This window comes from Scatophagus argus, chromosome 17 (assembly GCF_020382885.2).
Source record: "Scatophagus argus isolate fScaArg1 chromosome 17, fScaArg1.pri, whole genome shotgun sequence".
NCBI lineage: Eukaryota > Metazoa > Chordata > Actinopteri > Scatophagidae > Scatophagus > Scatophagus argus.
The window spans coordinates 18,434,868-18,460,841 of record NC_058509.1 but is presented as its reverse complement, the minus strand read 5'-3'; the positions used below and the strand labels follow the sequence as shown (position 1 = coordinate 18,460,841).

General features: G+C 39.7%; 1 protein-coding gene across 7 annotated transcripts in view; it reads left to right on the top strand.

Annotated features, from left to right (window-relative positions):
- Nucleotides 1-6,445: 6,445 nt before the first annotated feature.
- Nucleotides 6,446-25,974, top strand: part of phactr4a (phosphatase and actin regulator 4a) — a 29,297-nt gene continuing 9,768 nt past the window's right edge. Inside the window, exons 1-7 of one of the 7 annotated variants that reach the window (XM_046417130.1) lie at nt 6,446-6,785; nt 11,721-11,836; nt 13,584-13,628; nt 22,106-22,276; nt 22,363-22,443; nt 22,546-23,874; nt 25,489-25,872. In XM_046417130.1, the coding sequence (XP_046273086.1) occupies nt 13,616-13,628; nt 22,106-22,276; nt 22,363-22,443; nt 22,546-23,874; nt 25,489-25,872 (1,978 nt within the window). In that variant the 5' untranslated portion in view covers nt 6,446-6,785; nt 11,721-11,836; nt 13,584-13,615. Of the gene's footprint in view, nt 6,786-11,720; nt 11,837-13,583; nt 13,629-13,988; nt 14,237-15,624; nt 16,549-22,105; nt 22,277-22,362; nt 22,444-22,545; nt 23,875-25,488; nt 25,873-25,974 lie in introns of those variants that run through there. The other 6 variants (XM_046417129.1, XM_046417128.1, XM_046417127.1 and 3 more) reach the window with 6 other exon arrangements.

The window sequence follows — 25,974 nt, the reverse complement described above, 5'->3', positions numbered from 1 at the left end:
AATCCATCTGCTCCAATGTTCTGACAGCAGAAATTCATCAAGACAATTCAAATTTCACTTTCTTCTATCTATGTAAGACACATCAAAACATCTCAAGTCATCCCTACTTCTTTAGAGTCTTTCAGTGTTGTCATCTGAGCACCAAACAGTGTGTCTGGTTCCACTTTCTTTTTCGCTGAGTTGCATAAAGATGCAAGGAGAGATGCACAGAACAGCAAAGTTTCAGTGTAGGGGTCCTACTGTCCAACAATTGCACCCACGTGATTTCCAGTGCTCACACTCAGACTTCATACCTCCGTGCTCTATTCTGGGATAAAATCTTCTTATTCCACCAACAGGGGGAATGAAAGCTGGAGTTCCAAATGTTGTGTTGAAACCAGACATAATACCTTGTTTGTTTTCTGTCAGCAAGGTTTCTGTTGAGCTGATGCTAAAAGATTAGGTGTCAGATTTATCGTTTCACTGAATAACATCTGAATAACTCACTTGTTTCCACTTCACTCTTTTCATTTGTATAGACTGCCTATTCAGTAATGATGGCATATATTTCATGCTGTTTATCTGTATCGCTCTCTGTTACAGCTAGTCGATTGAGAGCACTAAGTCCGGAGTCCAAGGTTCAAAATGCAGAGTGGTTTTCTTTTCCTTTCATTTCTTTTTATAGATTTTTTTATAAGTCTGGGTATGTGTATGTGTGGATTGAACTCTGCAATGAACTCAGGAGGAACAAAATGGGTAATATAACATCAAATATCTCAGCAGAAATTGTGCACAATAGTAAAATCAAATCAAATATTTAATAAGGGAGTTGACATACACATGGCTGAGATTAAACAAGAAACAAAGGGAGGAAGGCATAGCCTCCTGTCTGGAGCAAGTGACTGAACCTGAGGAGTGCTCGTACTGTCCTCCCTAACTGGGATGTGATCATGACACTAATTGATCACATCCAGGGTTCCCCCTGATGCCCCCTGATTCGTTATATTTTGGAAGTCAGAAGTTGGAGCTGGCAGTGATGTCACGCCCAAGTTGACCGTGGTGGTTAGCCATTGTTAGCGATAACGGTAAGAACAAATTACACTACGTTATGTGCATACACTGTAGCAACATGTCCATAGATAGAGGACAGAGAAGTGCCAATAAACAGTGTGTACTACAGATTTCACTGATTTCGCTTACTGTTGACGCTTCTGAATAGGAACCTTCCAGTTTGGAGGAGTGATAATAATAATATGATAACTTTATTTATATAGCACTTTTCAAAACTCACAGTTGCTGTGTAACCAAAGTTTACCATGACATCACCTATTTTCATTTATGGTTATTTAATATACCATTTATGCAGTAACATTAGGAATATATTGTATTGTTGCCTAATTTGCACTGAATTTTTTTTTCATTTGCTTTATTTGATAATAACACTACTATTTAATTTGGTCCAACCTCCTAGGTGTCTGATAGGAAAGTGGTGTTCAGTGCCAACTGTCATTGATTAATGTCATTAGTTTCTAAAAGTCAAAAGTCTTGATGGTACTAATCATGAGTCACCCATAATCTCATTTTCAGGACTGCTTGGCATTGGAATATGTCATGTTTGAGCGAACACACAATACAGCAGCACACAGTCAGTTTCTGTGTCCACAGTGATGAGCTTATTGTTTTCCTGTCTGTTTCCTGCAGGGTGGCACAAGGAATGTGTAGGCAGCTGTTATCAGGTCAGTGGTTTCACCCGTTACCAGATATAATGTGTTGGTGAAGGTTCTCAGTCACTTTTTTTCTTTCTTTTTTTTCTGTTTCACTTTTTCAACATTTATTTGAGTATTATGAGTGGTTAGTTATATGGATGGAAATACTAATGTACAACAAGAAAAAACGTTTTGGTCTGAATACATTATCTTTGGAGTTAAGTCATATAATAAGGTGTGCCCTCAATCAAATGTTAGCATTTGATTGGCTGAAAGATACAGGACTTGAAGGCTCATGTCATTTGCAAATTTGATATTTAAAAAGTCAACTGCTAGACACGGAAGACTTGAGCGATGATCAGTGTGTTGACAACAGTGAAATATCTTGGCTGCCAGTCCATACCTGAAGCATGGCTGAAGATTTAGTCTTTCAGATTTCTTACTCCTTTTCCTCATTTGTCTGCAGCTTCATTCAGAGTTGCATTCAAGGCTTCTTTCCTCACTCTTTGACTTTGGGTTTGAGCATTGTTGGAAACATTTGGGATAATGTAAGTACACAACTCAGCAAAATATATAACAGAGATCTTGTTGTTTTCGGACATTTTAATGCACAAATGTCTCATATCATATCTGTAACTGACTACCCAAGTTCATTCAAATTAAAACCTGCTTGCTGCTGAACGTCACCTGCCTTTCCACTGTGAAATAATGTCAGTCAGTGTTGTTTAACCATGTTAACTAGCAAGCAAACCCTGACACTAACCTTGGCAATTTTTAACCGCCTCCTCTGTCACTTCATCCTATTGAAAAAAAGAAATCTACAGCTATTTAAGGAAACTAATTACTGTAGCTAACTAGATCAGTTTTGAAGATCTGGTGTACCAGTGAAAGGTTATTACCATCTAGTCAATACATACGTTTTTGTGTTTGGACAGTTGTTTTTCCTTCTATAACATGCTACAGTCCAGTAAAGTCTGAGAGTCATAAATGTGTAATGATCCTTCAAATCAAAATATCAGATGAGGAAACTTTACTGCTGTGTTTTCCTTTATGCCATTATCCACACAGTCCACACTGCAGACCATGTGTTCACTGCTATCTATTTTTCAAGAAGCATATCTGAAAGGCTAAAGGTAGGGAAAGGCATTCATGATAGGGCTGTTTTAACCCATTCATGCTTACATGTGTGAGAACTTGAGAGTCTTCAGTTCAGGAGGGAGAACATATATACAACTTGTTGAAATTAGTCCATTTATTCCTCTAGAATTTCATAAAATCTTTAATGTTTTAAAGTAAAAAAAAAAGCTATATGAGAATATAAAATATTTGATGAATATTTTTTATTTTATTCAATAAAAACAGACAACAACAACTTGTTTTTGCATGGGCAAAAAATGTCTCTTGACAAAAACAAAAAACAATCCTGGGCATTGGTGTCTTACCTCAAAGAAATCTTATTATCTTATTGGAGGACCAGATATTCATCAGCTGATAATGTTCCGATATCTGACCGGTTGCTTTGCAAATAAGAATAACCTTTTCCTCTTATTCATCCATAGAATTTACATTCAGCTCATCCAAATTCGTCACAGAAAGTGAATGTCTAAAAAAAGAGACATGACAAAAGCTTTAATATAATTCTGTGGGCTAATTTTAGATTTGAAGACGTGGGTGTAGCTAATCAAACAGCGCATATTGTGCAGATTCTATTCACCGTGAAATGTTCAGACTATCTAGCATATTTATAGTGAAGCGTGGCAGGGTTCAGAGCCGCAGGTTTCCTCTGTTTGTTCACTGTTTCCAAGTTTAATATGTGGGTGTTCCGTGCAAGATCACAATGCTTACTCACAAATGATTCTTTAAAGAGGAAATGTTCTACATGATGAAACTGAATGTGCTTTGTGGAAAAACACTAGAAAAAGGGATGCATATACAACATGCGCACGGACAAAGTGTTTCTGTGAGTACCATGTCTGCTGTATAGGGAAATACACTGTAAGGTCATCCAGATGTAATGGGACCATGAACATAATTCTTAAATGGTTAAACAATAAATCTTTGCAGTGCACCAGTGCTTTCGCAGTCTGTTTCCAGATCCCTGAATCTCTCATCTCTGATTTCTGATGTGATGATCGATAATAACGTAAAAACACGTCAACAACAACCCTATCTGATTATCAGACTATTGTTTTGAGCCACATGTGTTTTACTGATGAAGCTGATGAAGTCAGAAAGATACAGAGAACTACAAGTGTTGAATCCCTGAACTGTGATCAAACATGACAATCCCTCATTCAGGCCAAGATGAAATAAGAATATGCATTTAATATGCCTCTCTGAACAGCAGTGAGTTCACATGTGACTGTGATGTGGATATATTAAGTTGATAAGAGTTGTACATTTAATTATATTGCAACATTGTGTAAGATAAATGGATTTAATGCAAGCAGTCAACATTAGGGGTCATCACCCTCTGCCTTCATTTAATATTTTTTCATCCAGCAAGCTGTTCAGAGGTGGAGTCAGTCAGGTTTATATTTCATCACGCCATTCAGTTGATTACACAATGGAATACCATTCCCTGTCTTGTTCACTTGTAATTATGTTGAGTTATGCTTGATGATATAGCGGTTATTGTTTTATGTTGATATTTGGGTTTCATGTTGAATTGTTTGTTTATGTATGTTTTTTGTTGTTTCAAATTGTTTTGACCTGTATATATATATATATATATATATGAAATGAATGAAATTGAATGTTCAGTCTGGTATATAAAGACCTAATAGTTCCACCAAAATAGTGCACACTTCATGAGCAGAATCTTAAAATCAGAACTCATATGTCGGAGGTTGTGCAATATCTGACACAAAATGCTGCATACATTTGTTACATTTGCAATAAATGCACAATCCTAATAATTTACTTCAATAAAGGTTGTTTAGTGTGTTGCTATCGACAACTAAAACTTTACAACTTCCTCTTAGCCTTAATAGTCTTAATATCCCAGCACTTGAACAAAAAGAGATCTGTCCCAGTGTCATAAACCACCATAGTTCTTGACTAGTGACCCAGCAAACACATGATTAAATCATAAAAGAGAACAATAATGAAATACAGTAAACCAGGAAACCCTTTCTGGGGCTGTAAGACCAGACTGGGTCCACCTAAAGGTCACTGGAAACCTTATTTTTGTGTGACTTTTTCTTCATACCCAACAGTTCTTCTCATGGAGAGTTGTTCAGCTGAGTATTGAGACACAACAGCTTCACAATGGGAAGCTATTTTCACAGCAGGCAGAGCTATGGTGTGTTTACTTCCTTAATACTAGGAAAACAAAAGGCACACAAATTTGATATGAAGTGAACAACTTCAGTATCAGCTCTATCATCAAGCATTTAGAGGAGTGCCTGGACTAATATGTGAATCATCTTTGTTTGACTTTGATTACAAAATGTCAACAGCACAGGCAACAAAGTAAAAAAAAAAAAAAAATTAAACACATCTGGTTGTATTAAGTCCTGGTATTAGATGAGTGACTTTGTTCCAGTGATTCTTGAACACACCAGCCGGGCTACCACATGTCCACACTGTGACAGTCTTTGCCAGGCCAGCAGATGGCAGACAAATCTCTGCCACTGATCTGCATGGTCTACAAAATTATCCACTGTACTCATGCTGTGTAATTCAACAAATGACCAGAAGAGTCCACAGTATTCAAACTTTTGATTGTTATGGCTTTTCAAAAAAAAAAAAAAAAAAAAGAGACAAAACACAAAACAAAACACACACAAAAAAAGTTTAATTAGAGCAATTACATTAGACTGCAGCTCAGAATAGCAGTGAATATGAAAATTACATTGAATATAACAACTGTATAAAGGAGGCAAAATCTACCCCATATCAGTGTTTGTAAAAGAAAAATGGATGAATTGCTTGCACAGTCTTTCTACTTTAACAATGTGACACATCAATAAAAATATTTCTTCATCTTTCAGATATATTCAGTACACAACGCTCAAAGGAAGCGACCTTACTTACTTATTATCAAGGTTACACTGACCTTTATAACACTGAGTATTTCTATTCATAATACCCGTCCACTGTGGATTCGCTATGTTCAAATAAAATTAAACTGAGCTCAATGGCTGCGGAATTTTTCAGAAATGTCAGGTAAATTTGAATTATTTTTAGGAATTATTTGGTTTAAGGACAGTTAGTACAGTTGATTCAAATTTAGAAAGAAAAGAATTATATGGTAATAAAACCGACCAGCTGTTCAACAAATATACCTTTTAAAGATCTCTTTTGTAGCATGGACTTTTTGCATTGAATATTCATGAGCCACTACGGATGAGTAAAGTATCATATTAGTGAAATGTATACTGGACTAGACGGTTATTGAGAAAAACAAGGAAATAACTGCTGATATTGTTGAAAATATATAATTTAGTATTTCAAAACTCAATTCACCAAACATTTTCCTCTATCCTAACAAAATATATTTGTTTTGAAGTCATTATTTCATATACAAAAAGTTAAGAGGGGACAAACTTTATGGAGCCGAATGACTGTAGGTCATTTATCTGCCGCTAACCGAAATGTTTGGCTGCCAAACCTTAACCGCACCATGACCAAAGACATGTGATTTGCTATGGCGTTCAGAGAGCCTGGTTGGTCACGTGGTGCCTGCGGCTGGCTTGTGGCTTTTATTAACCTCCAGGTGGGGGAGCAGCCACACTGCTTAGAGGTGCGCATGCGCAACAGTATTTAATCTTCCTACCGAGTTAACGTGAAACACCTTATGACAGCACAGTGTTGACAAAGAAATTTGAAATATACCATTCAGCGACTCTCTTGGCATTCGGTGTAAAATTTAAGGGATGCTTGTATGCTTTACTTTTCATCGTTCGGTTTTGAAAGTTACTTGTGAATTTATTTGGGTCAAAAGGTAGTTAGTAAAGCTAGTTCCGCCTTGCTTTCTCCCTGTGATGGACAGCAGCGACAAGTGTCAAAAGTAATCAGGGGTCTACGAGATACAGGATAAACACGTCTCCGTCCTTTTGAATACATTTACACACAGGTTAACCGTTACTAGGAAAGGTGAGTAGAGTTGGTGCACGGCTATAATGGTCTTTTTGAGCTAGAACGACAAGTATGAGCTAATTTACCTTTGCTAACCAAGCTAATGCTACAGCACAGGGACAGTAGCCACCTGTTGCTGACTCTAACTTTAGCTAGCAGGATTAGCATTATGCCAGTACTTTTTGTAATGCGTTTCTGTCTTAACCTCTCAAGTATTGAATGCTCTAATTAGAAAGAAGAATTGCACAGAGCTACTTGTACCTCTCTGACTTGCTTATATGATCACTAACGTTATAGAAATATTCACTTATTGTCGTGGTCTGTTGTTTTCCGGACGCTTGACCACTGCGAAAATGTTAAAACGTTAATTGATTTTGCATCGTTATTGTCTTTTAATTGTTCGAATTCAGTAGGTTTAATTTCCATTTGAGCCCTCGGACCTTTGCAAGGCAGCTGTAGCATTATATTACATTATATTGACTGGAGAGAGGCTTCAGGCTTGTCACTGAGGCATTCCACTACATTCCATTCACAGGCCTGTCTACTTGTTCCAACAAGCACCCAGTGCTTTTAGTACTGACTGAAGCTGTAATACGCCCTACAGGACAACACAGGCTCTTAGAAAAAGAGAAGACAAAAGGAGCTGCAGTTTATTGTATTTGGTCAGGATAGGCAGTATTGTAATCAGGTCAGTCGTGTTATTGTGCTTTGTATACAGATAGCTGTGGATTGTTGCAGGGATTATACTTCGCTTGTTGGTAAACATCAATTCAATCTGAACCCATAAAAGCGAGCAGCAATTCTGAATGTGGTTGACAGTTTGATAAGGCAGAGAGATTGGCACTCATTTACAGAGGATTCAAAAGGTGGGAAATGGATGCCTACTGTGGCTCGTGATTGTAATTCTGTTCCCAATAACACCCTCTCTGACTCACATCTAACTGTTGTCTGTAGGTAATTGCCTCTGACAAAGACATCATTTTTGGTGTAATTTGGCTGATAGTTCAGAGTATGTCTCAAAAACTTGTTAACATTTTGAAATCAAATTAGATCAAATTATTTTTTTTAACATCGTGCTTTTTTCTCTTGTACCACAGCACATGAAGAAAAATACACAAATGAAACATGTCTAAAACATTCATCTTGTTAAACCATAACAAACAGCATTGTGCAGCCTTGGTAGAGGTATGCTCTGTGCTGTCTAGTCAAATTTGAGATTGAATGCAAACCGTAAAAGTAGCTTAATATGTTAAAACAAGCTACTGTGGTTTGTATAATAACAAATAGAGCATAGAGAGCTAACGTTTTCAGTTAAAGTTGTTTGAGCGTCTGAATATTGTTGGTCTGTGTGGGACTTATATAATCAGATGTGTGTGTCATTATCAGCTTGCTGTTGACAGTAGCTCATTGAGAGCCATGCAGCTTGCTGCCAAACAAAATCCAGCCTGGATCTTAATTTAGTGATTGCCAAGTCTGCAGAATGAATATGGCTCATTGTACTGCACTGAGCCCTGCAGAGCTCTGTCTTTTTATCTAATGAACTGGGAGTTCTTAATGAGCTAATTGGGTGCTCATGGTGGTGGTATGTGAAATTTATGAACTGCCAGTGTAATGCAAACAGAGCAAAATAAATCCTACATATTAAGCATGTCAGGTAGAATATGAAAATATATTTCTTACAGTGTAGCAACATGTGGTAAAGTGGTAATCTCAGAAGTTATTATTGCTTTGTTAATGCAACACAACCTTTTATTATAAAAAAACACCTTCTGTTGAGTGAAATGAGTAAAATCAACAAGTGTTCATTTCAGTTTTGTCTGAATTAAGTGTTGTCTGTTTACAGTTTGAATTGGTTTTATATGTAATTGGGTCAACACTGTGAAACCAGAGGATGTGGTGGGTGGATCAGGTGCATTTTCAGTGTGTTTTTATATTGATGATAAGCAACAAGCCAGGCAGCAAGCTTATCCAACACCAGTCGATACTAGGTGACTGCAGTGGTTTGCAAATCTTTCTGTGGCTGTACTCTGTATGGTTTTAGTTAAGCGAGTGAATTACACCCAGGTTAGTAATGGCTTTATTTCGAAGAGGAAGTCTTAAGCATGAAATACAGATAACACATCATCAGCTCTGATTCAGATTGCTTCTGTTCTTGCACAATTACTAGTGTGTGTTACTAAGTGAATATCATTAATGAGTATTGTGCACTGGTATTATCATGAGTGGAATCCAGCTGTCACTGCATTGCATGCTCTTGTTCAGTATCAGTCTCATCTGGTTTTTTTGTCATCCATGTATATTTGACATGGTACATTGCATTGGCATCGTTGCTATACTGTGCAATACATGTAGTTTATTCATACTTAAATGTTAATCTGAAGCTGTCCTTGATCATTTATATACTAGTCAAAGAATTGCAACCTGGTTGTGTAAAAAGAGAGAAGGAAGACTCAGCTCAACAAAAAAAAAAAGAAAATAAAAAGACAAAGAGACACACACTTGCACTAATGTGAAAGTACTGAAATACTGCTGTCGGATCCTGTTACAAAACCTGAAAATCTGGCTGCCATTTTGCTTATTGTTTTTTAAAGTGTATTCAGTGCTTACTTATGCTGAGATAGTTAATGTTCGCTTGAGTTCCAAAGACACCATGGAAGCAATGACTTCACCGAACATGAGGTACAGTAATCTATAGGCCTGACTGTTTCCTCATCAACCTTTGGATGCTCTGCCAGTTAGGGACAGGACTGGGTGTGAACCTGTATGCATTTGTACGCGTTTGCACATGCTCACGTGATGCCCTCAGGGCGTCAGCGTTACAATGCGGGGACTGAGTCTGCTGGCCCAGCTGCTCTAGTTTAGTGATTTGTAAGCTCACAATGCAGTGCACATTAGCTTAGCTCTGTGTTTGCTTTGCAGCCAGCTAGTTGTTGCATTTCAGAGGCAGAGCTCTCTGGGCCAGTGCACCAGCAGGATATGTGAGAACAGAATTGGGTTGCAGTGGTGCTGAACTTTATCTAGTGAATTATTTGTGAGTTCAAATGCGTATCAACTTCTCTGTCTCTCTCTCTCTCTGTGTGTGTGGGGGGGCAGGTTGGAAACTTTGACTAATAAACGGATTAAGCCTTTTTTGAATGGTAAGAAAAATAAAAACTGAATAGGGTTATTTTTGTTAATCATCTCAAATTTGATATATATTTAATATGTGCCATAGATGTCCAGCAGTAATTATGTTCAACTTGCAATTATGTGGCTCCCTTAGTGTTTCCTTTTCCTCATGACCTGGACTAAAGACGTGTATATTTTTCAGTAGTTTGCCCTTTGTTTGCACCAGTGTTTGTGATTCCAAGATAAAACCAATAGCTGAAGGCTTATTGGCTGATGGGAACATCACATTGTAGTGTAGTGTGCTGTCATGTCAGCTCTGTGCATCTCTAAAAAATGGAAATACAGTGTAAATTATATGACGATTAAATTTTGAGTTGAGGACATTTTCTGACTTGTGTGAGCCAAACATTTTCAGCAACTTTCTTAAATCCAAGTCTTTGAAGAACAACTTACCCATAATGGTCAAATCGTTTACTCTAGCAGTCTAACAGTGCCATACATCACATTTATGTAACAAGAGTGACAAAAAAATCCATTACGTCTGTTAGCTTTTCCTGCTTAGTTACCAAACCATAGTGGGGGAGCAGTGGAAATGTTTCTTTTCCTCCTTGACCGAAGTCGGCGTTTGCTTCAGGGCTAACCCCTTTAACTTTTACAGCAATTGAGTACACACTGGCAATTCACTTTGGTCTTGACTTGAGAAGGTGCAGCTTTTACTTATTGGCAAACTGTAATCTGCACTGGAAGTTTACTGCCGATCTGACAACTTGGCGCTCACTCCTCCTTCACTCCTCCTTGTCCACTTCATTCACTCTTTTTGGTGCATGAAAAACCAGACTTTCGGCCATATAACCACCTGCAAACATCACTAATACTAACAGTTAATGGCTGTTTATAGCTTGTGAAATTCATTTTTGTCTGTACCATGAATTGTCAGAATGAATGACTGACAGCGGCTTGCTGCTCGCCTTCACCACACGCTGCCCAGGCACATACATTACACACTGCTCTATTGTTTAAAAGAGCTACGACTGCTCTGATAACATGACTCTCATACTGTTACAGTAAATCCGTCACAAGTCATTGTTGTCATTTTGTGCTTCATTTAATCTAATGAATTACTTTTAATGAAATTTGATTGACATCAAAGAATATGAGACATTCAAAGCTTCTTTTGAAAACCTCAGTGGAAGTTATGAATGTTGAATAAAGACATTTGGTACAGCCCTAATTAACAGATTTTTTTTCTGCTGTTGTTGTATTAGGACCTCAGCTCCTCTTTCTATGGATTTAACAGCATTTTACGAAACAACTGCTCACTGGGGAACATTTAATCATTTAACATGTGTTCACTCGTTTGATTGACTGTTAAGTAAGTCCTCTGCACTAATTATTCCGGTGGACAGTCAGAGTGTGATCTGTAGCAGCAACGTACACACTAGAGTGGTGGATATTAGTCTTTTTAAATGGACCATTTGATGTGTTGGACAGTAAGGACATGTAGTCCTGCCTGCAGCTGTTGAGCATGTGTTGTGTGTGTGTGTGTTATAGCCCGAGACTCGTCAAACCAGTTGGACTGAACTAATGCTGATCGGGCGGAGGGTTGTCCACTCTTCATAAGTTAAAAGTGCATAGAGTCGCTTCTGTGTTTTTGCGTGTGAGATAATGAGCTAACGCCTTGGTGGCATTTTAAATCAGTGGCAATGACTGAGTATCTGTTCTACAGTACAAGAAAACCTCTGATAAACTGAGCTTGCGCAGCAAAGGTCTGAAAGTTTGGAGAGGAAAAAAATAATTACCAAGAAGAAGAAAGTTAACTTTGTTTGTTTTATGTATTTGTTACAGGAGTCACCAGAATCATTTCTGTTAAGTTCTTCCACTGGAGCCATAAGTCACAGCCTAATTGCACAGTGCATTGAAAGTGCTTGTGGGAAAGATTTCATCAATGATCTTCAATAGAGGTAAGTTGGCCAACCAAGACACTTTGTAGCTGAATAAAGTAACTGATACTGTCTTACTGTACTTTTCTTTCATCACGGCTACATTTGTAGACTGAATTCACTGTTATCCTGTGCCTTATCAAAACACCATGAGAACTTGTTCCAGTGCACCTAATAACAAGGTCAAATTCTGGCCTGCCAGGATACACTCTCCCTTTTGTACTGCACTGTACACATTGTGCAGACTATTCAGTAACACAGGCTGGGTTTTACCCGTTTGCTGTCAAAGATCTTTTAACATTCCAAAGTGCAGCCTGATACTGCTGTTCATACCCTCCCACAACAGCGTCATGTTGTAGCTGCACCTACCGATTCTGACCAATTAGCTGCCGGGTCATCATTTGAATGTTTAGTGAAGCTCGATGGGAGAGACAACACAACTTATCTTTCTGTTTGTTAATGTCAACTGCTTATCTGTGCTTGTGATCCTGCTCTTGACACTATGATCATTCCCACTGCTCAGCTGCTCAGTCTTACCTACAGGACATTCCAAAATTGTGAATTTGTAACTAAATAATGTTGGTGCTGTTGCCATCAGTCCCTTGTAAGCAATAAATTGCTCCCCTGTTGTGCGCCATCATTTCTTTCTTTCTTTCTTTAAAAGCACTTGATTTTGAGGTATTGAGAAAATTATCGCACTTCAGTTGCCGTCAACTTTAACGTGATTAAATGTAATGTGATTGATCAGCTATCAGCTATTGGGCAGCTATGCTGTCTCTGTTTAAACAATGCGCAAATCGTCTTTCAGTTAGTGCTGAGTTTGAAAGAGGGACCGAAGTAAAAGATGTCAAATAGTAACAGTGTCACTGACCTCCATGTCAGCAGCACTCGTTCAGTGGAGAAAAACAATACTGTGTTTAATTCAGAATGTTGTTGATTGAATTTTTTTTTTGTTAATAGACCATACAGTTTATCAAAAATCAGCAGATTTGCAACCAAAATATTGTATTTAAGTTTACAGACCTACAGATACGGAACAGAAATTTGAGAACACCTGGAATGTTTTGGCATTGCACCGCATGTTTTTTAAATTATGGACTGTTTGCCTCTGTTGAAGGTTTGTGTTTTTCATAATGATGAATTTGGTGTGCCATTACATCCCTAATGTTTGTTGTGCATTTCATTTTTTTTGCCATGCCAATATTTTTTAAAATATTAAAACATATGATTAGTTGTAAGGGTTTAATCAGGACAGCCGTTTCATGTCTGAATTAGTTGATTTGGCTTTTAGTCTAGCAGGGTTCAGAATGAATTTCCAGTTGGTGTGTGGGCTAATTAATGCACTATTGCTAACACATCAGAGCTTTTGTTGACTTTTACGCCCTCCCTCCTTCTAATTAGGTACAGAAAACATTCAATCTGTTGGAAGTATCCTGAGAGTCATTCATTGATTTTACTGGGTGATAATGAACAGCCAGGGTCTTCATTGATTGCAGTAACTTTTGTAAGTTTCTGTAAAGTTCAAGTTCATTATCAGCTCCAGGATAATATAGTTCCCCCAAAAAAATGAAATAATGTTGTTTCAGTTATTTTCTTTTTACAGCTTTGAAGGCTAAATTGTTTTGAATCAGGAAGCAAAACCGTCTTTTATACTGTGTCAAAGAACTTAGACACAGTGAAGTGATGTTTCCTCTGTTGTATTGTGTTTGTGTAATTGATTTTTTTTTTTTTGTTTTGTACATTTTTGTAATGATCACATTTGTTTCAGGAGCTGCTAACTGCTGAGTTTTGCACGCTGTGATGGAAAAACCTGGTAAGAACAGCTCCCTTTGCAGTTAATATTGAAATTAAAATAGTATTTTGAATGTTTAAAGTCATTATTGTTTATCATTTATTTTTTTGATTCCGCTGTGTTGAATAAATATATTAGTAAATTTTAAAAAAACATCATAATCTAAAAACTAAACTCAAACATTTGTGGGTTGTTGTTTTTTGTTTTTTTTTTGTGCAAAAGAGCGTAAAACCATCCTTTAAAAACATACCACCTGAATTAAAAGTGGCTGTAGTGAAACTATTGTTACCTCAACCACAGTATCACAATGAAACTGGTGAGTCAACATATGTTGTAACAACATGTGTTAGGCTATGGAGCAGGTCATAAGGGGTTGGCCCTGTGACGCATTGTGCTGTTGACACTGCAGGTATCTGATTCTGATTGGCCCTTGCCCAGAGGACACACCTGTAGGTTATCAGAGGTGTTTCTCTCACTTCCTCTCGTGGCCTTGTGTCTGTTTCTCCATCGACCTCAATCACTGACAACCTCAGCATACCTCGTACACTCTCACGTATTTCAGAGGATCTTTGTTCTTACGCTGATCTGTGGAAAAATACCAGGGATGGCTGTTCAGTCTGAATATTGTTGTGAGTAACCTGCCTTTCTTTCTGTTGTTGGGTGAAGATTTGCATTTCCTTTAAGTTCCTTTTAAACTGTTTTATTTTACTTTATTAATATAATTAATAACATTACTGATAATAGCAACATTACTGAGACACTATTAAAAGCAAATGATTGGTTATCGCTTTGGTTCATTGAAATGCCAAAACAGGATGTTGACATGGCTCCATCATCACTTTCTAGGCTACTGGGCCATGGCAGGAACAGATTAAGGAAGCTTGATCTATTTATCCCTGCCTGCTCCTGTGGCACAGCAGTAAAAATAAACAGGACTTCCTCATCTTCTAAAAGTAATGTGTTTCTGACATGAAGGCATGACTGTTAGAGCAGCTAGAACATTTGACATGTCCTTGTCTTTTGATGAGAAAGGACAATGTCAGCCACCACGTTGGCTCGTGTTACATTGCATCATTTTTTTTGTGTTTTGTCATAATGACATAGTGGTGACTCATCAAGTTTTTGTTCAGCTGGACTTCATGTTCTCAGGTTGGGAGTGGTTTGTTTTCAGGCCTGGGAAAATGCTTGTTGTCTCCATCTGCTGCTGCTCTTTGGAAGCAGTGAAAAACAGTCTGTTGCCATGAGTCATAAGTTAGACGATGTCACAGGTTGTGATCCCTGTCTGTTTATCAGTGACTTCCAGGATTTTTGTCCTAATTACCTTCCTTGTACCAAAGACTGACTTGTGGTCTTGCATTCCACACGTTCCTGAGTCAGATTTCTGTTCCCATGTTGTGGGTGTAGCTTTATTTGGCCTGCAGGGGGAGTGACAGTGATGTAGCATATTATGAAATGAACTTTCTATGACGTGATGAAACTTTTTTGATCAAACACAATTAATGGAAGCTATTAATGTCTAATCTTCCCATTAGGGAGCATTAGGAAGTAAACAATTGTACTATTTACATATCAGCTGACAACATTTCTTAATTGCACCACTCATTATATTATGTAAAAGGTTTCATATCTGTGTATGGGACGACATATATGCAGATACCCACAGATACAGATGTGTGATAATAAAGTGTATCAGTCGGGCTCTACTTTATATGAACCACATTATGTCTGATTAGCAGCAGAAAACATGATCAACATCCTTTTTCCAGTTACATCTATCTCTTACATGCATGGAGGTGCTCCTGTAACTCCCACACACTGATTACAGGCTAATCACTCAGTGCTGTGATAGGAATGTTCAGACACAGACAGCCTGGCTACTCTCTTCCTGTCCTGCATGGGGATGTACAGTTTGCGAGACTAAGGCCTCTGGAGAAACTTTGGTCTGTCTGTTCAGATGTTGTGCTTTGCTCTACTATGCTTTTGTGCTTTTTTTCCACTGTTACAAAAAAGAGAGGGTGACAGAATGTAAAAGTAAGGAATGGGTGTCTACAGTAAAGGATATATAAATTTTATGAACACAATTCCAAATTTTAAATTCTAAAATCCAAATAAATAAATAAAATAGTGAAATTAAAACATTTAGCAGCCTGAGGGAGATGTAGTTAAGGAATTGTTTGAGGTGTAGTTGTAAAATAGAGCTGCTAATGTCTATTAAATGTATGTGTTATCAGTTTGCACATGCATTTCAGAGTTTAAAAGGACAATCCCTGGTGAGTCATTGGACACCTCCTCCGTGTCACTTCCTCTTCGCTCGCTCTGAGCTCCACCTTGGCCTGGCTCACCTTCCACTTCTCAAGTTACTTCACCCTGCAGATCCCGCCCCTTGCCCTTCAGGGAGTAGTGTTTTGTCAGTCTGAAATGGTGCTAGCAGGGGGCCCGCAGTGTATTGCAAATCTAAGAAAGACTGATGAGTGGACTGGCCAAACCTCAAAGCTTGCCTGCTGTGAACTTTGCCCCTGAAAAATCTGCTCTCAGGAATGAAAGGCATCTAAGACTGCAGGATTACCTTATTGGTGTACCTTATTTATGAAGTCAGAGTGCCAGAGAGGGAGGGACCTAAGGCCTTAGTGGGTGAGTGTGTTTGTGTTTTAAAGCGAATGAAGGAGGGAGGGAGAGACCAAATCACACAGGCTGTAGGGAGGGGTAGGGCAAGTCTACAGAGTCAAGAGAGACTAAACGACACAAGTGAGCAGTCAAGAGTCTTGAGTTACAGGATCTCAATGTCTATTTGGAGAAGAGTGAGGCGGCTTTAGGTTTTGCTCTCCTGCCGTGGGCCTCAGGAGAGGCAGGACCCGGCAGGCCAACGGGCACAGGAGCCGTAGCATGGGACACAGTGCTAGCAGTGAGACAGTGGCCCAGCAACCAGTCCAACACAACACGGGTGAGTCCAAGACCAGAGGCTCAGCATTAAAAGGTTGCTTTGAACGTTTTGACTAATTGTTGATTAGGGGGAACAGCATCATCTCCTTTTTTTAATTGCGTTTCTGTAGAAAGCCTACAAGAGGATACAGTGTATATGAGCAAGTGTTTTGCAAACAGAGAGAAACTGGAAGGCAACAGGCACAGACAGGTGAAGAAGAATGCATGTAGATGGAATGTGGTGATTGTGAAATGTACAACCCACACAAACTTCTCTCTGTGTGCACACAGTGCTCCAACTCCCTGTGGAAGTGTTTCTGAAAAACAAGATTTTGGGGTACATGGCACCAGCTGACACCAACTCTCCTGATGTGGATCTGTTTTTTGTTTAGTTTTTGTTAAACATCTTTGCTTCTTAAGGCATGTTGTAGTGCACAGATGAACTCCAAAGCCTCTGTCGCTCTTGTTAAGCTAATAACAGTTCAAACATTGAGAACCTGTTTTTTCTGGACAATTCCTCTTAATCATACAGCTCACAGCTGTTGGAATCCAGCATCTATGTACTACAGGCCACCCCCTGTCCGTCACTTCTCTGCACAACATCTCAGCACTAAGGTTTAGGTCATGGCATGCTGTTGCCTGCAAAGTTTTACATGTTTAATATTTTATCGTAGGATTTCTGTTCTGACACATTTCAACGCTCTTGCGAGAACATCCTCTTTGTTATTTGTCATATTTGCTCTTCATGCAAAATCTATTTTTGCCTCTGGTGTGTTATTCCGTGTAGCTGGTGTCAGCATGTCATGTGATTGGCATGAGTCATATGGACAGCTTGACCAGAGTGCAGGTTATTGCATCAGTGCCATCACTTGGTTAGTGCAGGTTTCTTGCGTTTTATTAGACCCCTTGAGCTGAATGGTGGAACACACAGAAACCTATGTTGTTACTACTGGCTTAGGTTTTGTTTAAAATAGACCGATAGTGGATTTTTATAGGCTGATGTCATAATGATAGTTTGAAGGGGTTACAAGGCAATAGCTACCCACATGAAAAAAATATGTTTGTTTTCAATATGACTGATGGTTAAACAGCAAGAGTAGGTGATGTGTCACATTTGTGTGCACATTAAAGTTGACTAAATGACACAGTTGAAGAGGTTATCATGCTTTTGCTTTACCCACAGCCTAAAAGTGGTTTTAATTCACTTTAGTTAATGCTAAGAGTACCTAGCCTTACATACTGGTGGGAGTGGGTGTACTGTATGGACTGCTTATAGCTGATTTTTGACTTTTGCTGGAGAGTAATTAGTGAACTGCCTATGCTATGACTTCTCTCTTCAGGAACTGGACTGCTCCTGTTACAGGCTAACATAAGTGACCCTGTCGGTGAACCGCTGGAATAAAACAGATTGTGTCAGACAACAAAGGACAACATACAGGACTAACAAACTGGCTCAGTGTGCATAACTTTTTCTTTTTGTGTATTGTCACACTGCCTCATGTTGTAGTGCTGCTTGTGAACTTGTCTCCGTAGAGCCAAGTTCCATCTCTAATGATAGTTTGTAAAAGTCTTATCAGTGTAGAGAAATTGCCAAACGAATAAATCGGTCGGGCTCAAGTTTACACAAGCTCTCTCGTTAAGAGGCAGTTAATCAATGCATACCTGATGCCTGGGTGTTAGTGTTTAGTCAGAGCATTGTAATACTGTTTTCTTCTTGACTGTCTTCACCTCATCTCTCATGGGTGGGTGCCTTCAGTTCTGTGGATGTTTTGTGAAAAGCAGCTATCTCAGATTGTCTTGCTGCACCGTAACAAAAGGTCACCGCATCTCACTTTGCCACTGTTATAGCCAAGTCACGTGGGTGTTCTCCCAGGTCACTACCAGCCCACACCTCCCAGTTTAGCACCAACTGGTGCCAGTTATGTGTCAGGAATAGCTATGAGTTCACTGACCTCTGAATGCCTGCATTTCAGCATGGGATTTCACACATTCATGCAACAGCCAGTGGTTAGCACTACTGCCTCTCAGCAAGAGAGGGTTCTGGTTTGAATCCCGATCTGGGCCCTTCTGTGCCCATGTTTGCATGTTTTTCCTGTGCCTGCATGGGTTTTCTCCAGGTACTCTGGCTTCCTCCCACAGTCCCAAAAAACATGCACATTAGGTTAACTGACTACTCTATATTGTCACTAGGTGTGAGTTTGTGCATGTGTGGTTGTCTTTCTTTGTGTGTCCGACCTGCGATTGACTGACGACCAGTCCAGGGTGTACCAACTCTTGTAGTCAGTCGCCACCCTGATGGATAAAATGGATGGCTGGATGCAACAGCTTGCTTTAGTCCATACAGTGGTTTAGCAAAATACACTATAGAGACAAAAGTATTAGGACATAGGCCTTGCCCAAAGGTTGCCGCAAAGCTGGAAGCATAGCATTGTCCAAAATGTCTTGGCATGCTGAAGCATTGAGATTAAGAAATCTCAATACTTGTACACTTATTTCAACTCATTAGTGTACAAAGTGCATAGACACAGAAAGGTGGTGTTCACACATTAAAGGTAACAGGGTGTCATGCAAAGTAAGGAACTGGCCAAATCTGACCTTCCTTTGTCAAGCACTTTTGCACCTACTCCTAGTAGAGGTAAATGAAACCAAGTGTGTTGATAAAGGTACAATTATAAAGCATGTCAAGGCTAAAGAATTAACATCTTTCCATCCTGCCGTGTGATGTACACTGAAGCATCTCAATAATTTGGAAATTTTTGCATGTCATGTTTGTATCATGAGTTGTAATTAATCCACCAGTTGATTAGTGTGTTGAAAACTAAAAAGAGCTCATGGCAAACTTAAGTCAAACTAACTAATTTAATTTATAACTCTTTTTATTTTTGAAACTATTTTGCACACTTTTGCTTTTTGCACTCTATTCTGTTCTTGTGAGCTGCGATGACAAGTGAATTTCTCTGCTGTGGGGTCATAAAAGTTAATCTTATCTTCATCTTATCTTATCTTATTATGGTTACGCAAGGCCCACACACATGATGTGTTATATGTCGCAAGTGCAGAAGTCACTGGCGATGTTAATTCTTACTTCGCTTCTTAATGCAGCACAACAGCTTGAGTCTCTCTATGTACTTCATGATGTAGCACTGTGTTGTTGATGCTAAGTGTATTTATTCTACTGCTGTAATGTTGGTTTCAGTAATCAGTTTGTTCAGTAGCCTTGTTAAGTGCTAACATAACTGGTTAGCCTAGCTAGCTAGCCCCGTTTTCCTGAACCACTTTGCCATACCTTTTGTACTACTTGTACTGTTAACATTACAGAAGTAAAGAGCTAAATCCAACCGATAACTCGGGGCTCTCTGACCGGAGCTCTGCTCCCCCTAAAACCAATCAGCCTAGCGGAAGCTTTGCTGTCAGCTCATATATTTCTGATTGATTAAATTCAAGTGGGTGATTAATAGATTATGCATTAACCATTGATGCTGGAAGCCTTCCCAGATGACAGCGGGCGAGAGGCGAGGTACACTCTTGCTGTGAGGAGACCACTGCACTACTGTGCTGCCCTCTACTCAATACATGAAAATATTTACTTTCTTCTAAGATGAGACTGAGCTTTCATTTCTAACTCATGGTGCAGGATACATTTAACTGTAACCTTGGGAAACTCATCAGGACACAGGTTTTAGTGATTTGTAAAACGTAACAATTCACAGAGTGAGAAGGGTTACCCCCTCGTCTGTCAGACGTTGTTCAGCTGAAGTCAATCAGTTATGGCGTTGTTGTGTGGAAACCAGCAATCCCATCTTCTCAACCTGTTTTTAAGCATTTCTCTTGTGTGCTCTCTTCCTTCTGCTGTTTGTGTTGTTTTTTTCCTATCCTCATCCTCGTATCCACAACAAGACAAGAGAGTTCTTTGATATATTAAATGACAAATATATTGGAGCTGCCAAACACATTTTATACAGATTTAGTGTTTATTTATGTATTGTTCATCTCCTAAAATGGACAACTTTGTGTCATATCACCTCAACTATGCATATGTAGTCAGTAACTGCCAATAATCAAATGAAATCATTCCTTAAGACTGAAGTGCACACGACTAAATTGCCCATCACGCTATCTTTATTGCACACATTCTTTGTTCCTTATAACGGGTTCTTATTCTCCTGATGAATCTGCCGCGGTCATATAATGCTCACTGTAACTTCTCTAATGAGAAAATGAGCTTACCTGTCTTACTGTACACTACACTTACTCCACACTCCTTCACATGACTTTATGCTGCCTATTGTGTAACTGCTGCCATTCGAGTCATCACCTAAGAATTATAATTGTGGTTTCACACCCAGTCGTTGCTGTCTTGGGGTTTTCAATAGCATAAGGCCTATGTGGGAATTTTGAGTCATGGTTTCTGTCACTGTTGTTTGCTTTATTGTGTAGTTTTTTTTCTCTCAGTTGAATCCACATTGTAATTTTAGTCACAGTGGTCTGGTTTAAAACACTATCTGAACTTTTTGCTATCGATGGCAAACCTAACATGTGCAGAAGATGTTATATGATAGGATACCTAGCACTGAAATGGTAAAAATGACAATAATTTGCTCTACACGATACCAGAAGAAGTTTTACCCATCATTCACTGTCTCGCTCTCATATGACAGCTGAGATTACTCAAAAGCAGTAAGAATCATATTTGGACAGGCCTTGTTTTAAGATTTGCTCCTTTATTGTGACTGAAACAGGAAGTCAGAGCTGGAGTTCTGGCCTGTGCACTGGCCTCCAACTGGATCAGCAATCTAACCTTGTGCTGCAACCAGAAAAGAGGGACTTTTTTTTTTTTTTTTTTTTTTTTGCTTTTACCTGAGATTATTATAGGTTTATATTAGCCTGTATATCGGGCAGCCATGATGACATTATATCCAGTTGATGTGTTGGATACAAAGTACTCTCTTTATATCCTGCTCAATTGGTATTTTTTTTGCAATCATGACTACTAGTGTTCAAGCACTGAAACAGAGGGTTCATGAACTGCAGTGTTTGCTATAGTTACAGGTCATGAACAGTTGTCACCTGGATAAGGGCATTTAGTAAGACTGAAGATTAAATTCCATTGAACCCAGTTTGTAATAGAGGCTTGCCGAGAACTCTGACATGCCTCAAGAAAGTGAGTTTGTCAATACAACACAGCAAGGACATGAAAACAGTAAAAGCAGAGCAAAAAAAGAAAAATGTGTATGTACAGGTGCAATAAATGCAGTGCAGTATTGTTAAAATGTTGTTCAGCCACCGCTTTAAAAGTGGTGTGTGCATTGATTTTGTTATCTGTTAAGTTGTTGGATATTGCTTTGCTCTTCTGGGAACACAGACACCAACTCAACTCTGGCAAAACAAGTGACATTCTTCTTTAATTTCAGTTTATTGAAGCCCACTGCTGTTAAAAAGGATTTTACCAGCAATAAAATTCTGAACACAACTACCACATCAGTTTTTAATTCTCAGCTATATAGACTTCAATCAAGAAACTGTTTCCATGAGTCAATCTTGAGTCTTCTGTTGTTTGTTACTATGTCTTGTTCATGCAGATGATGAGGTCGACCTGCAGCAAAGCACAACGCAGGCTGAAGATGGAAACTCTGGTAGGGGAACACCTCCAGCAAAACACAAAGGAAAGCTCTCCAAAGTGGGAAAGATCTTCAAGCCCTGGAAATGGAAAAAGAAGAAGCCAAGTGAGAAATTCACTGAAACATCGAAAGGTATGCTGGGTACAAGGGCTTATTATTTCACCTGTTCCATGCTTTACTTTATACTTAATTAATTGGTCTATTTTTCCCTTTCTCAGCTTTGGAAAGAAAGATTTCTGTTAGAAAAAGTCGTGACGAACTAATTGCGAAGGGGCTTCTGAAGGATGTCCCAGAGAATGGTTGGTAGAGCTTATGTTTTGATCAAGAATATTGTAATGATGAATTGGCTCCATCTCTGATGATGCTTACGATATTTCACTACTTGTGTCTTTGTGGAATAGAGAGCAATGATGTAAACCACACCAAAGCTCCTCCAGTGAAAAATGGACACTCTGTGCCAATAGATGTGGACAGGGTGTCAGAGGCAGGGGTACGAGTGTCTCGAGGAGAATCTGACATGAAGGCGAACCCCCTAAGGCAACCTCAAGCAGATGAACGTCGAAGCAGAGTGCCATCTGATGCCTCCAGAAGTAACCGGGCACCTCTGGATGTGGACTCTCACGCACGACTTGCTGTGGACGTAGACAGACGAAGCCGTCTGCCATCAGATGTTGATAAGAGAAGTGGATCTTTACCCCGAGGACCTCTACAAGATGATAGATACCGCAGAGAAGAGAGGAGAGATGGCAGAGACGACAGAGAGGACAGAGGAAAGAAAAGCAGGGAAGACATGGAAAGAAGGGACTGGCGAGAGGAACGGGAAAGGGATGGGGGAGTTGACCGGAGGGAAGACAGAGACTTCAGAGAAAGGAGAGAATGGAGAGATGACAGAGAGAGGAGAGATGAAAGAATAGACAGAGACTACAGGGAACGAAGAGATCGCGATGAGAGGGAGAGGAGAGATCGCGATGAGAGGGAGAGAAGAGATCGCGACGAGAGAGACAGGAGAGATCCCGATGAGAGAGAAAGGAGAGATCGTGATGAGAGAGAAAGGAAAGATCGTGATGAGAGAGAAAGGAGAGATCGTGATGAGAGAGAAAGGAAAGATCGTGATGAGAGAGAAAGGAGAGATCGTGATGAGAGAGAAAGGAGAGATCGCGACGAGAGGGAGAGGAGAGATCGCGATGAGAGGGAGAGGAGAGATCGCGACGAGAGAGAGAGGAGAGATCGCGATGAGAGAGAGAGGAGAGATCGCGACGAGAGAGAAAGGAGAGACAGGGATGAAAGGGAACGCAGGGATCGCGATGAGAGAGAGAGAAGGGACAGGGGAGACGATAGGGATTGGCGGCTTGAGAAGGAACGGAAAGACAACAAAGATGATAGAAAGGATGAGAGAGAAAAAGAAGACAGGGAGAGGAAAGACATGCAAGGACGAAGAGATGTTGGGGATAGGAGAGAGGATAGAGACAAATGGGATGAGAGAAATGAAAGAGAGCGACGAGATGAACAGGAAAAGAGGGAGGGAAAGGACAGGAGAGAAAAGCTGGAGCCTCAGCGCCCAATGGATGACTCACGGCCAATAGTCAGGCCTGTCTCTGAGATGGACTTGCGGCCTCCTCTACAGAAGAGCTCGTCAGAGGACAACAAGAGGATTCGTCCAGCCTCAGAAGCTGATAAAAGGAGTACCTTGCCCAGATACATCCCAGCTGCAGAGTTCAGAGAACGCTCAGGTAAAATCTCTCTCTGCTGTTGAATTCCACTAGCAAACATAGCTTATGCTTTTCGCATTTTAACCTGCCACAAAAGTGTTAATACACGTTAGTTACATGGATATCATTTGTAGATTACTAGAAGTATGGTTGTGTTTATTGATGGTGATACTGTTGACAGTGAAAACAACTAGGCTCTGTGTCAGTACAAACTTTCCCATGACAATCAATTTCTCACAGTCAGTAAAAGAATGGACACATTACCAACTCATGGTTAAAAAAAAAAATGGTATGGCAGTTGTCTCCTTTCTAGGAGCTTAACACATTTGTGCTTTCCTATCTATATAGCAATGCCTTATCTGGTACAAACCTTCCCATCATAACCTTGTATCATAAAGTGAATGAAAGAATGGTTGAGGATATATGCCTCATTTTGTGAAAATGTATTAGAATTATTGTTAGTACTGGAAGATACCCACTTGATTTGATTAATCTGACTGGTGACATTTTGTCCCCCATCACTTAGACTTTAAGATAACCAGGATAAACAGGAAGAATGATTACACCAAACAAAGCCTGTTTTTATATGCATATATGCATCTGAGTATTGTTATAAGATGGGTCAAACATTTATTAAAGTGATGGTATAGTGACAGAAGTGTCACAGTCTCAAAAGGAATCAGATCTGCAGGGCTATGAAACTCTGGGTGACAGGCCTGTCTCACTGAAGTGACTTTTATGTTTCAAGTACTACAATAGCAAGATAAAAAGCAGCGATTTGACCAACTCTGAGTCAACCAGTACAAAAGATGAGACGTTTTTGCTTGATTAAAATAAATTCAGAAATATCAGTTAAGGGTTTGTGATTCAGTGGAGCACAATTTGGGACATGGATTAGTCTGTGGTTTTTTGACAACTTCTTTCTTTGGCTGGTTTTCCATAACATGTGCCATACTTATTTGTATAATGGGCATCAACCAAAAATATACTGTTGTCCCTTAACTGTAAGATTTTGATGTGTTATATTGCTATTTCATCAGTGTATATGATACTGTTATGTACTCTTTGTACTTGTGTTAATGTCAGGTTGCCATGCATATGTTCTCTCTTGAGAACTGCACACCATTTTCCAGGTAAATAATCAGTCAGGGACATGTATGTATGCAAACCAAAGTCTCCTGATTGGGCTGCACAGGCATTTAGGTAAATGATTGAACTAATGCTGAAAGCCAAGTGTTGTGAAGCTAACGGGTCCAATCTGCAAGCCTCAACAAACTGAAACGGTAAACATCAAGCTTTGATATGTGGGTTTAGGAGAACATGAAAAAAGGGAAGAAGAAATCATTAGGAGCCCTCTTTGGTACTTTGATCTCTCTCCATGTCTGCTATGTGTGGACATCAGCTCATCTGATTCATGTTATGTCTGATCCTCTACAAACTGTCGGGCCTTGATCAAAGATGCCCTCTGGGTTATGTCTGAACCATTTTACAAGCATTTTACAAACACCTTGGCTTTTCCGTCAGCCTTTTACTGTATGCGATGACATGCCTTCATATAGAATAGAGCATTAGTAGAAACTTTGTTGTTGTGACCTCTCCTTTAATGTTTGTTTGTTTATATGTACCCCCCTGTAGAGTCTGCTGGTGTCCGCTTCGCCCCTGACCCTCATCCAGCAAAAGATCCTCAGCAGGAACCTCCACCACCCAAACAGGCTCTGCTTCCCCCTAAATTTCTCACTGCTTCCTCCACTGAGTCCGGCAGGAGTCCAACCCCTTCTTCATCTTCCTCCTGTTCCTCATCCTCCTCCTCCTCCTCCTCTTCCTCCTCTGCTGCTGTCGCTGTTGCCAAGCCACCAAGGACAGTCTCCCTAATAGCTGAAGACCCACACCGTCCCCTGTCCCTCATTGTTCCTTCCTCAGCTGACTCTGACACGCCACCCCCTGTCCCTCCCCATGCCAAGCAGCCTCCCGTCCCTCCACCTAAACCCACCAACCGCAACAGCAACCCTGCACTGCTTGGTGAGTTTGTTTGCTTCTGCTTCTGCAGTTTTATAGGACACATAAAATTGGCCTGTCTCTATAAACAGCTGCTTTGTGTGTGTTTTCTTTATACTTTAAGCG